The sequence below is a fragment of the Camelus dromedarius genome, chromosome 3 (assembly GCF_036321535.1).
Source record: "Camelus dromedarius isolate mCamDro1 chromosome 3, mCamDro1.pat, whole genome shotgun sequence".
Lineage (NCBI taxonomy): Eukaryota > Metazoa > Chordata > Mammalia > Artiodactyla > Camelidae > Camelus > Camelus dromedarius.
Genome location: NC_087438.1, coordinates 109,281,475 through 109,296,006, shown reverse-complemented (window position 1 = coordinate 109,296,006; position 14,532 = coordinate 109,281,475). Strand labels below are relative to the sequence as shown.

The window sequence follows — 14,532 nt, the reverse complement described above, 5'->3', positions numbered from 1 at the left end:
TCCTTTTTTATTTTTCAAAGCCATCCCTGACTTTTGCACGGATGAAAATGAATTTAACATCAGGCAGCAGTTGGTTTGAATTTGGGGGCTAGGTTCCACTGTGACTTTTTTCTTGTTCATTGCTCCATGCTGTGATTGGTTTGGGAAGCTAAGGAGAACAATCTTGTGTCCTGCGATGTGTATGTGGGTGAGGTGACAGGGGTGTCCACGTGGCTAGGGAGCAATGTTCACACCAGGAAGAGGTAGTCAAACCCAGGCTTTCTGGTAGGGCTGTGACATTTGATAATGAGATAAAACCCTAACCACAGCCCTAAACCAAAACATACTTCCCCTTTCTCCAATCACCATTCATGCCTCTTGCCTTTCTTTTCTGATTTTTTTCCCCCAGCATTCATGTATCTTCTCCCCTCTCCCCTCCAGAGCAAGGTTCTGCTGCAGCAAGGGGAACAGTAGGGCAGAAAGAGACTGAAACTGAGAAAGGTGCTGGTAAGAAGACTGAAAGAGACAATGAAAAGAATCAAGACAGCCTTGCCAATTTGCAGGTTCCTGCTCCGCTCACTTCTGCCTCCCAAGCAGAGGTCATTTGATTCAACCCTTACTCTCTCAGGAAGGACTTCTCTCGACAAACTAAAGAGACAAAGAAGACCCCTGAGAGATTTAGAAATTCAATAGAAAAAGCAAAAACAAAAACAAAAAAGTTAAGCACTTAACTTCTCTCCCAAAGGACAGGAGAGACTGCCAATTTACCCCGCAATGCCAGTGCTAAGCATTTTCCCAGCGTCAACATTAAATCCCTTTTTTGTTCTTCTCTTGTAAAGTGTGTTTACAATTGACCATTATGGGAAAGATGACGGATGTAGCCTGGCTCAGTTTAAAATAATAAGCTAATAATGATACCGTTTCTTGCCCGCAGACTCAGTTTCTGAATGCGTATACGCAGAAAGGAAGGGCTGGGGAGACCGGAATATTCACCCGTAAGTGTAGCCAGCCGCAGAGCTATCCTCTCAGCCACCCCCACCCCTCTGCCCCCCAACCCAGTGCCAAAACGCTTAGCACAGATTTCCCAAGATTAATACCTCTGCTTCCAGGCAACTTTGACAGTCCATCTCTTGCTCTGGTCCTGTCAGCGACGCATGGGCGCTGGAGAATGAGCGGATCCCATCGCCCATTAAAGCAAGGCCGTCTTAGACTACTCCAGCCGCAATTTTTAAGGGAGGGTAGCAGAAGAGGAGCCCTCTGTCCCCTCATTATTTCTGACCCATTCTACCTCACACCGGCTCGTAATCTCCCAGAACCGAGTAGGTTGATCCAACTGGGTTTTTCTTTACTGAAATCTATTGCATTTCTTTGAACCAAATGCTACTGCGTATAAATCAGTCCCAGCAGGTAACGGCTGAAGGCTCCGCTGGTGAGCGGTTGGGCTTTAGAGGCAGGTGGCCGCGGCGGAGCAGGACAGGTGGGATGAGTTACTGCACTACCTGGGATTCCCGCAATACGTGGACGCCTTTTGTGCACCGAACTGCAAGTCGCTCAAGTGCGCTCCTTTGCCTGCTCTGGAGAAAGGAGCGCAAAAGTTTTGAGTGAATTCCCAAACTCCTCTCCTCGAGATAGCAGCGCTTAGGACAGGAGCAGAGAGCTTGCCCTGCTCCCCTTGGGGACGCTGCCAGAGCGGTGCTTGATCCTTAGTAAAATAGACGGAGAGATATGGCTCAGCCTGGTGTTTCCAGGATAAAGCAGACTCGATGATTGCTAGTGAAGGCCCCGTGTGTCCAGCGCTGCCTGGACTACAGGACTCCCCAGCCCATGGGGCCAGATGCGTCTGTCCTCCTGAATGCGTTCCCAGCTCCAGCTTTTTCCCAGTCTTCAGCTGGGGTAGGCTGGTTGAAGGGTCCTGGAGATAGGTAGAGTGAGTTGATTCCATCCTCCTGCGAAATTTCAGATTGGACTGAAAGGAAAAAGTTTCCCTGACCTGGGAAGCAACGATCAGGCCGTGAAAGTGACCTTCATGACAACTGACCAGAGATAAACCTCTTGGCATGAAACAGCTCGGCATACAATTGATCAGTCGGTTAGGGACCGGCTACAAGCAACCCAGCACCACAAAACTTACAGCAGTGCACTTAACGAAAAACCCCGCTATGCGTAAAACAGACTGGTGCACAACAGAACACCATTAACTGACCACCTGAAACTGATCGCTGTGAGTCTGACAGGAATGAAATTGCCCAAAAGCAACCTGACTGGATGAAAGGAACCAGAATGAAATCCACCTGCAAGGGGCTGGAGCAAGGAGGCTGAAGAGGGCCTCAGGGTGAAGTGGGAAGGAGGCTTGTCTCCCGGTACTCGGTGCTCCAGAGAGCCTGACTGGTGCTGCTGCGGGGACTCGACGGGGAGGGGGTGGTGTCCAGTGCTTTTTAATTTATGACTGCCGCACCCCCAAGCGATCCCATAAATTTGGGGGCCGTTTTCACCAAAGCTGTGAGTTACGATTTTTCAAATAAATACATTTTCCAATCAGACGGGGTTCTGTTTAGGTTGAACGCGTCCTGAAGCAGACATCTCTCTGCGCGGAAAATACACAGAGGAGGAAACGGAGCCGGGACGAAGCTCAGACGACATAAAAACTTGTGTAAACACATTGTCATTTACGGACTTCGGAAGAGAAAGGGAATGGAGGAGGAAGATGTTTAATTCTCCCTTGAATTCTCAGGCCCCAGCCACGAGGGAAAACACGGAAATTTTAGTATTATTTTTCCATAAGCTTGATTTGTGTTACTCATTAGACAATGGGCAGCATCGGGTTTACCTTAAATAGATTTTGTAATTTTGAGGCTGTTACAAACCTAAGGATGGGCAGGTTTGTGCTGCGAACACCCTGCCCCCATGCACACACACACACAATCTTAGTTTTTTCTTTGGAAAGAGTGTGCGGGAGATAAGCCAGAATGGGTTATTTTAGCAGCAGAGGGTCTTCGACTTCTAGCTGTATGTCCCATTCTCTGGGACTGTGTTTTGTCACCTATAAAATAAAGGTGGAGCAGGAATAGGAATCAAAGGCCCCCTCCTCTTGCACCCAATAGTAATCATACATAATTCTGTGCACAGTTGCAGGAAGCTAAGGGATTCCTGAAGCTAAAAGATAGAGAATGGAATGGCAGATTGTGGTTCGGATCCTCTCGGGCAGACAACCCCTCATCAGGAAAGGGGGGATTAAGGGGAGACCGAAGCTGCCTGGAACCCCTGGAGATGTCTGCACTCTTGCTGTGTCTCTGCCACTCACTGTGCGTCCTTAGGGAAGCCCATTCCTCTCCCTGGGGCAGTTTCCCCGTAGGTCCTAACACGAAATCTCAGCAAACTTCCTACTCTCTCACACCAGCAAAAGCAAGGAGGCCTCTCACCCGACCAGCTTCTAGGGGAAATCGACCCACTTTCTGTCTCTTCCCTGCCCTGATCGTCCCCCTACCCAACACGCATTCCCCGCCCCCCCCCCCACGCCGCCCGGGCCCCAGGGGGCAAGTTAGGCCAGATTGGAAAGTCATGGACACTCTAGATGCGGCAGAGAAATGTTTAAGGGATTTGTGCGCTCATGCTGCGGGGTAAATGGTCCGCGGGCTGATTTATGGCGCGTTACTGCGCGACGCGATTCCCCAAGACAGAGAGAATATTTTACACCGCGCTAATATAAACAGGCGGCCGGCCCGGTCCTTTTTATGGAGTTCCTGTAATTACCCCGGCCCTGACAGGTCCTTGATTTACGGCCCTATTTAGATAAAGGGTCCGGTGCGGGGATTGCTGGTGGCGTCAAGGTCACGGGACACGGCGGGAGAAGGTTTGCGGTAGGCGCCGTGGCGCGGGCTCTCCCAGGCCTGCCAGGCGTGGGGGCAGGAGTGAGGGGAGGAGCTGCAAAAGGGCAGGAGAGGGACTTCGAGGCCGAGGTCACTGTCACCCCAGAGCGTCGAGGCTTGAGTATAACTGGTCCACTGTACAGATGGGAGAACTGAGTCCTGGTGGAGGCAGGAACTATACACCCAAAACTTTACAGCAAATGAAATGCGGGTGGGTTGGCTCGGGAACTGGAATTCAGGTCTCTGGCAACATAATCCCCACACCTGGCGATGCTGGGTCTCCCCCATCTCCACCCTCCTGACATGGGTTTCTGTAGGGTGGGTGGGGAAAGAAGGGGACTCAATGAGGTCAGAAACAGGAGCGGTGGCATCAGAACAGAGTTCTGCAAGGGAGGCCTGGACTCCCGCCCTATCCAGGGATACGCAGTCGTGTGTTGCATTACTTCCCCTTTGGAAATAATATTCCTCAAAACAGAGCCACTATTTATACAGATTTACTGTTACTGTGCTAAGAGCTTCATCTATATAATTTAGCGTAATCTTAAGCCAGCCCTCTGCGGCGGGTATTATCGCTCCCTCCTCTGCAATTTACAGCGGAGGAAACTGAGGACGCGTTGTTTCACACCCGGAGGAATGACCGTGCGGAGTTTCATCCCGGCTGCGTGGGCCGGATTCTTCCTCGAGGCTCTCTTGAGCATTCCTTTAATACAATTTTTTAACCGCTAATGTGCTCAAGATCCCTACCCTATAAAATGGGGTGAGGGTTCTTGCCAGACCTCACTAGCATAACTGGAGGAAGAAACATGCATTTGAAAATGCTCAGAGCGCCAGACTTTCTGAAGGCGCTATCTGGGTGAGCACCGCGGGATACGGGAAAAGAGGCGGGGTAGGAGGGTGTGAGACTGGCGGGTAGGAACCCTCCCCCCGCAACCTCCACCCCAAAGTCCCTGACTCCCGGTCCTTGGTCTGTGGAAGTCGTCAGGCAAAGGCTGGAGTCCTACTGTTTGGCCCCAGAGGCAAGCGCTAAATCCCCATTCCGGGAGAGAGGAACCAGGGCGGGTCCGTGCAACAGCCCAGAGCTGGGAATTACGGAGCTCCAGACTATCATTCCTATACTTTTTCTCTGAAATGGGGAAACCGAGGCTCAGAGAGGGAAAGGAACACAATGAGATACTAGGTAGAGCCAGAACTCAACGTATATCTCTTGCCTCTCAGCTTAGAAAAACTTTGGCCAAACTCCCAGGTCCCAAACGTCCCACACCATATAGCCTGGGTGGGAGAGAGAGAGAACCTTCACCAGGTCCCCACTGTCTCTCCAAACGCACCTGAGCCAGGCCGTAGTTAAAAGCACGTTAGGGTCTTCCAGAAGGCAGGATCTGGAGCCTAGGCGCCTTGAGGTCTACGCGGACATTCTCCCTGGCGTCCATCCTGCTGGAGGCTACCCAGCCCGGAGCCCCAGCAGTCCCCGAGGGCCGTGCTCCCAGAGTGGACGCTGCTGGGAGGACTACTTTTACTCCTTGGCTGGGGGTTGAGAGCAGTGCTTTCTGGGGCCCCGGTGGCTGCCGGCATCCTGCCCTTCAGCCACCCACAGGGGACTGTTGGGGATCTGGGGGCCCTCAAGGCATTTCATGGGACTGGGATTCATCATCAAGTACTGACAATACATTCCCTACCACACTAACCAGGCTGGATATTTGGAGAGTATGCATGCCCCTGAGTGATCTGTGCAACCCTGGAAAATGATTGGGACGCACGAGGATGGGTGCTGGAGCTGTGAGCTTGTGTGTGGGTCATGGCATGTACTTACCTATCCAGTGCACCCCATTCATATGGGTTCTGTGACAATGTGCGTACTATTGTTCAATTTCATTTCCAGGGCTTGTGACTGTGACTATGTAGATAGGACAGAATAGATGTCCACTTGTCTGAGTGTTTGGCATCTGTGTTCCTGTGTGTAACTTCTGTGCAAAAACTTTTATCACTCAACACCTGTGTATAGTAGTAATTGTGGCTGTGTACATGTGTGTGTCATGTACACATGACATGTATGACAGGGTTTTCAGAAGTTTGTGCTGTGAATACAATTGTGGGGCACTGTAAGTAACTGAGACAAACTGGTTGTTCCTGTGCACAATTGTGACAGTAAGAGTATGTGTCAAGCCCTGCAGCTGTGACGTGTATGTAGAATTGATATGCCTTTGCTGTATGATGGTATCTTTATGCATGCCTGAATGTAGGATTGGGAGTGGCTCAGAGCTGTAACATGTGCCCTATGGGTGACAGATAATGCGTAAAATCCTAGGAATGCATGAATATTGAAATCCCGTGTGTCCTGTGGGTGTAAATGTGTTACCAGGAGAACGCACATACTTTTTGGCGCCTGTATGAATACATGGATTTTTGTGTAATGCTGGTGATTTTTTGTGAGACCGTGTGCCTATATATGTGGACGCGTAATGGTGAGCCTGATGATCTGCGGTGAAGACTGTGTCCGACTAGGACCACGGCTGGGTATGTGTCAAGGATTGAGGTCCTTCTCCACAGAGTAATTACTGTCTCAACCAGCACACCCGCACTCCAGAGCTCCTCCAGGTCGGGGAGGAGCGGGGCCCCGCGGAGCCGCGGTTGAATCGGGCGCCGGGAGCGCCCTCCCCGCGAGCCTCCGGCTCCGCGCTCGGCCCAACCCCAGCGCTGCTGGCGCCAGGCGCCCGGGAGAGCGGCGGGTTTCCAGCCGCCTCAGGCAGGAAGCAAGGTCCTCCCTCCCCCAACGCACCTCTAGGGCCCACAGCCCTACCGGGCTCCCACAAGTGGAACCGGCTCTGCACTAAGGGTTTGTCCACTTCTCCCCTGTAGTGTCCCCACCCTATCCATTTATTCCCTGTACAGGAGAAGAATACCGTGTATCCACTCGCTACCCGACCTCAAGGAAAATCGTCCATCTTCTCTCGGCCTCACCTTTACCATCTGTACAATGAGTGAATTGACCTTTCTCCCTTTGCTCATAGCAGGGGTCAATAAATTCTTGTTGAAGAAATGGGTAAAGGAATGAATTTGCCCTCTAGAAAGAGCATGTATTTGTCTCCTTATTTCACACTAACCTCCACATTACTTTTGAGAGAACTGCACACCTTCACGCCACCTAGGGAAGGGGCTTGGCTGGGAAAAGTTGGTGAGGATGGAGGGAACCAAGTATTAGGACATCAGCTGCGAAGCTACCCATCAGAAGGTGAGACGGAGAACCCCACCCTGGGATTTCCACGTCTCAACGCCAGCCCTGGGAAGGCCCCCGCAGACAGAATTCGGACCCGTGTGGCTGAGCACTAGCCGGGAGGGGCAACTGCCGAGGTCTGAGCGGCCAAGACCACGTCTCTGTGCCAGTGGGTGTGAGATGCAGGGCGCTGGGTTTCTCTCGCTGTGTGAGCCTCTCGAATAGTGTGGAGGTCGTGGTCTTCTCCATGTGTATTTACTGCCAAACGCTGATTTCTCGCAGTGTGAGCTCTAGTGCTGAGAATTGAACATTCTCAAGTGATGATGACCTGCATGGAGTGGCCCAGTGTAGCCGAGTTCTCGACCCTCGGTTCCAGCCCCACAGAGAGGAGGCTGACTCTGCGTTAGCCTGGCCGGCCTTTGGACTGGATCAGGCACCCAGGAGACAAGAAGAGTGGCTCTCAGGCCCTGGAGCCCAGAACAAACTGGTAAATGCTGATATGGGCTTGGAGCCTGCCTCCCCCTACTTGCCACCCCTCCCCCCAACCCCTTCCCCGATTTCTTCATGGGTTGGTAGCCGCCTGGGTGGTAGTGCATAGGACTTGGGTCAGAGTTGGCAGGTTCTCTACCGGGTGCAGGAACTGCTGCATTCCCGATGGTGCCTGAAAACTAAGGGCTGGAGGTGCTTAGGGAAAAACATTAGGGGCCTATCCTGCCTCCAGCAGCATACTCTCATTTTTCAGCTCTGAGGCCAAGTGGAGCAGATGAAGCTCAGGACTGGGAAACTCTGGAGCTCCTATTCTGGATTCCAGAGGGTCTAGAAACAAGAAACTTTCTTTTTTTCTGCGCCTCAGTTTCCCTGTCTGTAAAATCTAGGTGAAGGCCTTTTCGGAGGATGATTCTAGATCCCTTTCCTGGGGCCCACGGGGACTGGAGTGGCAGACTCTGTCCAGGACATTGACAGTCTTGTGCCTTAAGTTCGTATCCCTCGGCCTCCCCCAAGCTGGGAACTGGGGGAGAGGGGGAGGAGGGCAGGGGCGGAGGTGGGGCCGCCTCCCTGTCCCCGCAGGCGGCCTAGAGTCGAGTGGCGCTAGCTGAGCTTAAAACCAGGGACGGCCACCCCCCTTTCCTCCTCCCTGCCCCCCTGCCATTGGCTCCAGGGAGAGGTTGACATCAAAGCCGCGGCCTTATATAAGCCAGACCCTGAAGGGGAGGCCGCAGAAGGGTTAAACAGGTCTCTCGGCATCCTCGTCCTAGCCGGCGACAGAAATAGGCAAGACGGCGGGCTGTGCATCTCATCTTCAGCCTTGCCCCAGACTCTCTCAAAGCCGGTGCCCCTCGGAGCGCCACCCCAGAGCCTACGGGTGGCCCCGGCAGTCTCTGGGGCGCATGGGGCGGCGCTAATCGGGCTGGCGGCGCAGGCCAGGGGCCGCTCCAACATGAACCTCGTGGGCAGCTACGCACACCACCACCACCATCATCATCATCATCACCCGCACCCCGCGCACCCCATGCTCCACGAGCCCTTTCTCTTCGGCCCTGCCTCGCGCTGTCACCAGGAACGGCCCTACTTCCAGAGCTGGCTGCTGAGCCCAGCTGACGCTGCTCCGGACTTCCCCACCGGCGGGCCACCGCCCACACCCGCGGCAGCCGCCGCCGCCTACGGTCCAGACGCCAGGCCAGGCCAGAGCCCCGGGCGGCTGGAGGCGCTCGGCGGCCGCCTGGGCCGGCGGAAAGGCTCAGGACCCAAGAAGGAGCGGAGACGCACAGAGAGCATTAACAGCGCGTTTGCGGAGCTGCGCGAGTGCATCCCCAATGTGCCGGCCGACACCAAGCTCTCCAAGATCAAGACTCTGCGCCTGGCCACCAGCTACATCGCCTACCTGATGGACGTGCTGGCCAAGGACTCACAGGCCGGTGACCCCGAGGCCTTCAAGGCTGAACTCAAGAAGGCGGATGGCGGCCGCGAGAGCAAGCGAAAAAGGGAGCTGGTAAGTCCGGGGGCCTGTATGCTCTAGTCAAGGGTGCGGGAGCGCGGGAAGCACCCGCAGGCCAAATACGCAGTGGAAGGAATCTCCGTTGCGGTGCGTGCTATTTTGAGAGGCAGAGGGTAGTTCTCAAATGGTCAAGATGTGCACGGAGGGAAGCAGATTCATATTTGAATCTATTTGTAATGTGGATCGTGTTTGTAAGACTGTGAATGAAGACCAGAATCTTAACCTTTCGGGAGAGGGTCAGAGTCCCTTTTAAGAGTCCATGGGAAGCTTCAGACGCGGAGAAAACACACACATGGTTTATTTCTTTCCAATCTTGAGGGGTCCTGATTCACCTCTGGGCTCTCCTGGAAACCAGGTTATGAATGCCTTAGGGTTTAGTTACTTCAGTTTGAATGTGAATTTATGCTTATAGGCTCAGCTACTGTTTTCACAAGGCCTTTGCTGAAGAGGTTAGTCTACTGCCATCCTTGTACAGATAGGAAAACTGAGGCCCAGAGCAGGACAGGACTTGAAGGTTACCTACCCGAGGAGCTGTTTATTTGGGTAAAACAAGTTAGTCTACTCCCTGCCCAGAGCGTGTTCCAGCGCTCCACTCCCTACGGCCGGCTCTGAGGGCCACCTTGATGGTTTTGTGTGTAAACGCCAACAAGCAAGAGTCAAGAGTCTCACCCACTTCTTTTGGTTTTGGAGATCGCGGTTCATACCGGCCTCTCTCGATCCTCTCAAGTGAGGTGACACTTTCTAGAGCTTGGTTTCTCTGGCCCAGGGTTCTGGGACCTCTGAAGGCAGTGATTTCCAGGCTGGTGAACTGAAATAATTTCTCTAGGTTGGTGCACTTAGGGCTGCAGTGCGTTGGAGTTGACCAGAGAGCCCCCCTGGATTTTATCTGTCCTGCAGGGGCTGTGGTAAACTAGGGAAAGCTCACCTGGGGAGACTGGGAAAGACCCTAGCCAATGAGTTTTTAAGGACATGTAGGCCCAGGCAACTGCTGGTTAGAAGTAATTGTTGAGCATATCTTCTCCACCCCCTGCACATCACCACCTCCTTCAAGGAGCGGAGAAGGGGGATGCTAGGGCAGGCGAACTGCCCCCCCCCCCCATCGCCTAGCCTTCTGAGCATCTAGCGCCGGCTGGAGGGACCCAACTCTGTACCCAAACCCAGGTGCTAAACTAGGTTGGAAAGCCGGTGGGACGTGTTGGGGGAGCAGGTCCTCGAGGGAGAAGACTGTTGATTCCCACCCCTCCCATTTGAACCCCTGCAGTCTCCCTACGGCACCATAAAGCCAAACCTACAAGCATCAGTTTCACTAGACACAGAAAATTCTCATTATCAAACCCCAGAAGCTGCCCAGTCCATCCGGAACCTGGGAACTCGGGGCATAAAGGCAAATTTATGAGCCTGTTTGCCTATTTTGCAAACAGAAATTCGCCACTTATTTAAAGACTCTCAATTACTGCTCCCAACATCTTTTACCCCACTCCACTTTTACCCCACTCCCGGGCGATTGGAGCAGAAACATTTAAATCTGTCTCTCTCGCCTCTTTTCTTGTGTGTGTCCTCTGGCAGCAGCAGCACGAAGGCTTTCCTCCTGCCCTGGGCCCAGGCGAGAAGAGGATTAAAGGGCGCACAGGCTGGCCGCAGCAAGTCTGGGCGCTGGAGTTAAACCAGTGAGCCGAGGACCGCGCCACGGCTGCCAGACCCCGGGAGGAGAGGAAGGCGGCGGCGAGCGCCGGGCTCTGGGTTCCAGGGACTTGTAGGGGTGCGTCCTGCCGAGCCTCTGCTGCACGCTGGCAGGTTGCTGACTGCAACTACACACTTGGATCGCACGTGCAATGTCATTTGAAATTGTTTTTAATTCATGAAGAGAAAGATAAATATATATATAACCACCCCCGACCCCGGGCAACCGAGAGGGCGGCTCTTGGCTGCCCGAGTCGAGAAGGAGGGACCGCGGGACACAAACTCTAAGGTGTACCCTTCCAACCCTTCTGGGGCGAATTTAGAACCCTCGAGATGCCTTCCCTACTACGCTATCTAGATGCCTTTCTGGTCAGCCATCCCGCTTCGCGTCAAAACCCTCCGCGCGCGCTCTCCTCCCTAATTACAATGCAATAAGAGGAATCAGTAGTTTTCTGCCAGGGAAAGAGAACCAAGCCAGGAAGAGGGAGGGCTGCCTTTGTTGTTCTCCCTCAAACAGTGCTGTTTTTATTTTATTTTATTTTTTGTCGCTGCACTTCCTATTTAGTTCCAAGGGAGACACTCTTTACCTCTCTTTCCTTCCTTTTAAAATTTTTTCTTCTTTCATCTTTTCCCTTTCCTTTTCTTTCCTTCCTTCTTTCTTTTCTTTCCTTTCCTTCTTTCTTCCTTTTATTCTTTCTTTCTGTCTTTCTTTCTTCCTTCCTTTCTTCCTTTCTTTCTCTTCCTTGCTTCCTTCTTTCCTTTGCAAATAAAAACTTTTCCCTATGTTGAAAAGTTTTTATGTATTTAAACTACCTACCGTGCCTGCTGCGCTCAGGTGTTTGTTTAATCCCCCATCCCCACCCTTTTTCTACCTCAAATCTATATGACCACTCACTGCCCCCTCCCTTTGCCAGAGCAGTATCTATGCTCTTGACTAATAAAACATTTTCTGAAATCAGCAGAAGCCTCTGTGATATTTTGGCGGGTGTCCTGACCCCGGTCCATCGTTTCTGTTAGGTAGAGTCTCCAGTTCCTACTTCTCTTTTGATTAACGCCAAACCAAACTACAAATCAAGTCAAGGCAAGGGGGCAGATAAAGGATTTACTCCTGGAACAAAGAGCAAAGTTCTCCTTAGAAGATGGGGGTGGAGGGGCAGGATAGCTTTAATCAACCCACAGAAAGGAAAACTGGAAACGAATTAGACCCAGAGAGGACCGGCTAGGATTGATGTGGGTCAGCATTTGGGCCTGTCTGTGGGTTAGTATGCACCTCGGTGTCTGCAGTCCGTGTTTTGGTGGTTATTGGGTCGGGCTCCGGTCACACAAACGAACGGCATGGCGAGGGCAGGGTAGCTCGGAAGAGCGGAATGGCTCGGGAATACGGTCACTTATGTGAAATTCTGAACATACAGTTGCACGTGCAACGGTGCAAGAACTCACATGCAGCCGCGTGGCTGAGGAGGTGGGGGTGGCAACGAGGGTCTGCTTAGCAAAGTCCCAACAAGCAGTAAGGGCTCGGCAAGGCGGAGCAGCCGTAATTTTCCACATGAATGAAAGAACCTTGTGAGTGCTTATGGTCAAAGCGAGACATTTACGTTTCTCTCTAGCAACAAACACTTAACAAATATTTGTGACAGCATATGTATTTGTGCAAAGGGATGGGGGTGGGGTATGTGCAGGCTAGTCCGGCACTCGTGCAGGAGAGCCGGTCTCGGTACCCCCACCTGCGCACCCGCGGCTCGGTCTGAGGGTGAATAAAAGCGTGTGCATTTGTCAAGGCGCGGATGAGTGCTGGGCCGAACTGGGGCGAGCAAACGCAGGCGACTACAGGTCGCTGAATAATAGCGTACAGACAACCAGTATGGTTCGTGTGCGATGCTCTGTGCTAAGCGCTTTTATGTCTCCTAACAGCTCCCACGATTGCCAGAGGGAAAGAACGGTCTGCAGGGCTGGCACTGGTCCCTGGCCCTCGCTGCGAGGGAGGCGCGAGGACGCGCGCGCTGGTCTCCTGGCATTTTCCCCGCTCCACATCCGGAGCTGGAGGCCCGGGCTTGGGCCCGAGAAAGGAGACCCCGGGCAGCTCCAGGGCCAGGAGTGCCTCAGGCGTCCAGTCCCGGCATCAGGGTGAATATGGGGCCCTATTAGTTTGGGCTGTAAACACCGTGGCAGGGCTGAGCGGCCACGCGGGCCTTTCCGGACGCGAAGGAGTTAATAAAAGGTGTTTTATGGGCGCGAGGAAACGGTGGAGGAGGTGTGAGCTTCTCTCTACTCTGACCCCCCTACTTTTTTCTTTATTCCCTCTCGCCACCCGCCGCCAGATCAAAAAGGCCGGCGATTTAACTAGGGCAACACCTCGCGGTAATGAGCCGGCCCGGGACACCCCTCCCCCGCCTCAGTACCCGGCCCGAGGCCCCAAGGCCCTTCGGGGAGGAGCAGAAAAGAAACATCGAGTTTTCCTTTTCTTTCCAAGAGCTGGGGCGCCCCTTAGAAATCCAGACAGGCACGGGGAAACTGAGGCTTGGGGAGCAAGCCAACTGAGGTTTGCCCCAGCACGGAGGGGACATTTCTGGATTCGAACCCAGGACTCCAGTTTAGTTTACAGGCCGTTTTATGGCTATATGCAGAACACCCCGCCCGCGACTATTTTTAGCATCATGAAGTATCCTAGGCACGGGAAGAATGCACACCCGGGTCCTGCTTTCTCGTAGCCTCGGCCAGTGAAAGGAGAGAGGGTACCGAGGGGTACCGCCTGCAGAGGCCGGAGCCAAGTTTGGCATAAGCACGCCTCCTCCGAAAACCCCATCCCGCGGGGCTCAAACCCGCTTAGAGAAGACAGCGCGGGGAGCCTCACATTCGTTCCCAGCCGTGTCTGGTCCCAATCTCAGATCTTGCACCCAGGAGCTGAGACAAGGGGGCGGGTGCCCACTGAGGGGGTCTCAGGTGTCCTCCCACTTTCCCCAAACCTTACTGCACTGTCTGGGACGCCCGAGCCACATTCCCAGCCCTCACTTCCCAGCTGCAAAAGCTGAGCCTCCAGAGCACAACGGAGTTGCTCTGGGTTTCACCAACCAGACTGAGACAGGGGCTCCAGACTTGGGGTCCAGCTCTTCTCCTCGCCACGGGCGGGCTCTCGGGCAGCTCATGCGACCTCAGCTCTCCTTCCGCAGAATGGCCTTGGAGCCTGCCTTTTACTTTCTTATTCTCTCCCAGGGTTCAATGCGGTTTGTCAGTACCCTACCTCCACCTGGCTCTGGGGGACGGTGTCATTAATATTATTTTGGGATTAAGGACAGCAACTATTTTTTTTAATCTGGGGGGGGGGGCGGTGGAAATGCAATGGTCACGAACTTAAAATTAAATTCCAGGGATTTATTGTAAGGAAATACTAACTACTGTTACAGAGCTTTAACTACAGGGCTATTCTACAAAAGAATGGAAAATAGGAAAGGACCTCCCATATATTATAACTACAGAACTGGTTAACTAAACTCCCCAGTGGGTTACCACTCAGCCCCTGGAAAAATTGTGGGAATTGATATGGACATTGTTCATGGTATAAATGGGGGGGACCCCCTTCCAAGTTTCTAAAGACTGTCAGTAGTGACCTGCTTAACGTAAAAATAAATAAATGAATATCATTCATGGAGGAAAAAGTGAAAGAATATACATCAAAACATTTACACCTCTGTGTCTGAGTTGTGGTAATAAGGATAATTTTGACTTTTTTCCCTGCTTAACTATGTATACACACACACACATACATATATTTACAATGAATAAGTATTAATTTTGCAATAAAAAAA

General features: G+C 52.7%; 1 protein-coding gene across 1 annotated transcript; it reads left to right on the top strand.

Annotated features, from left to right (window-relative positions):
* The first annotated feature begins 8,291 nt into the window (after window positions 1-8,291).
* Window positions 8,292-10,870, top strand: HAND1 (heart and neural crest derivatives expressed 1). Its single transcript, XM_031449397.2, has 2 exons — window positions 8,292-9,043; window positions 10,616-10,870. Exons 1-2 carry the CDS (start codon window positions 8,492-8,494, stop codon window positions 10,718-10,720), a joined length of 657 nt encoding a protein of 218 aa, XP_031305257.1. The 5' UTR covers window positions 8,292-8,491; the 3' UTR covers window positions 10,721-10,870.
* The last annotated feature ends 3,662 nt before the right edge of the window (window positions 10,871-14,532 follow it).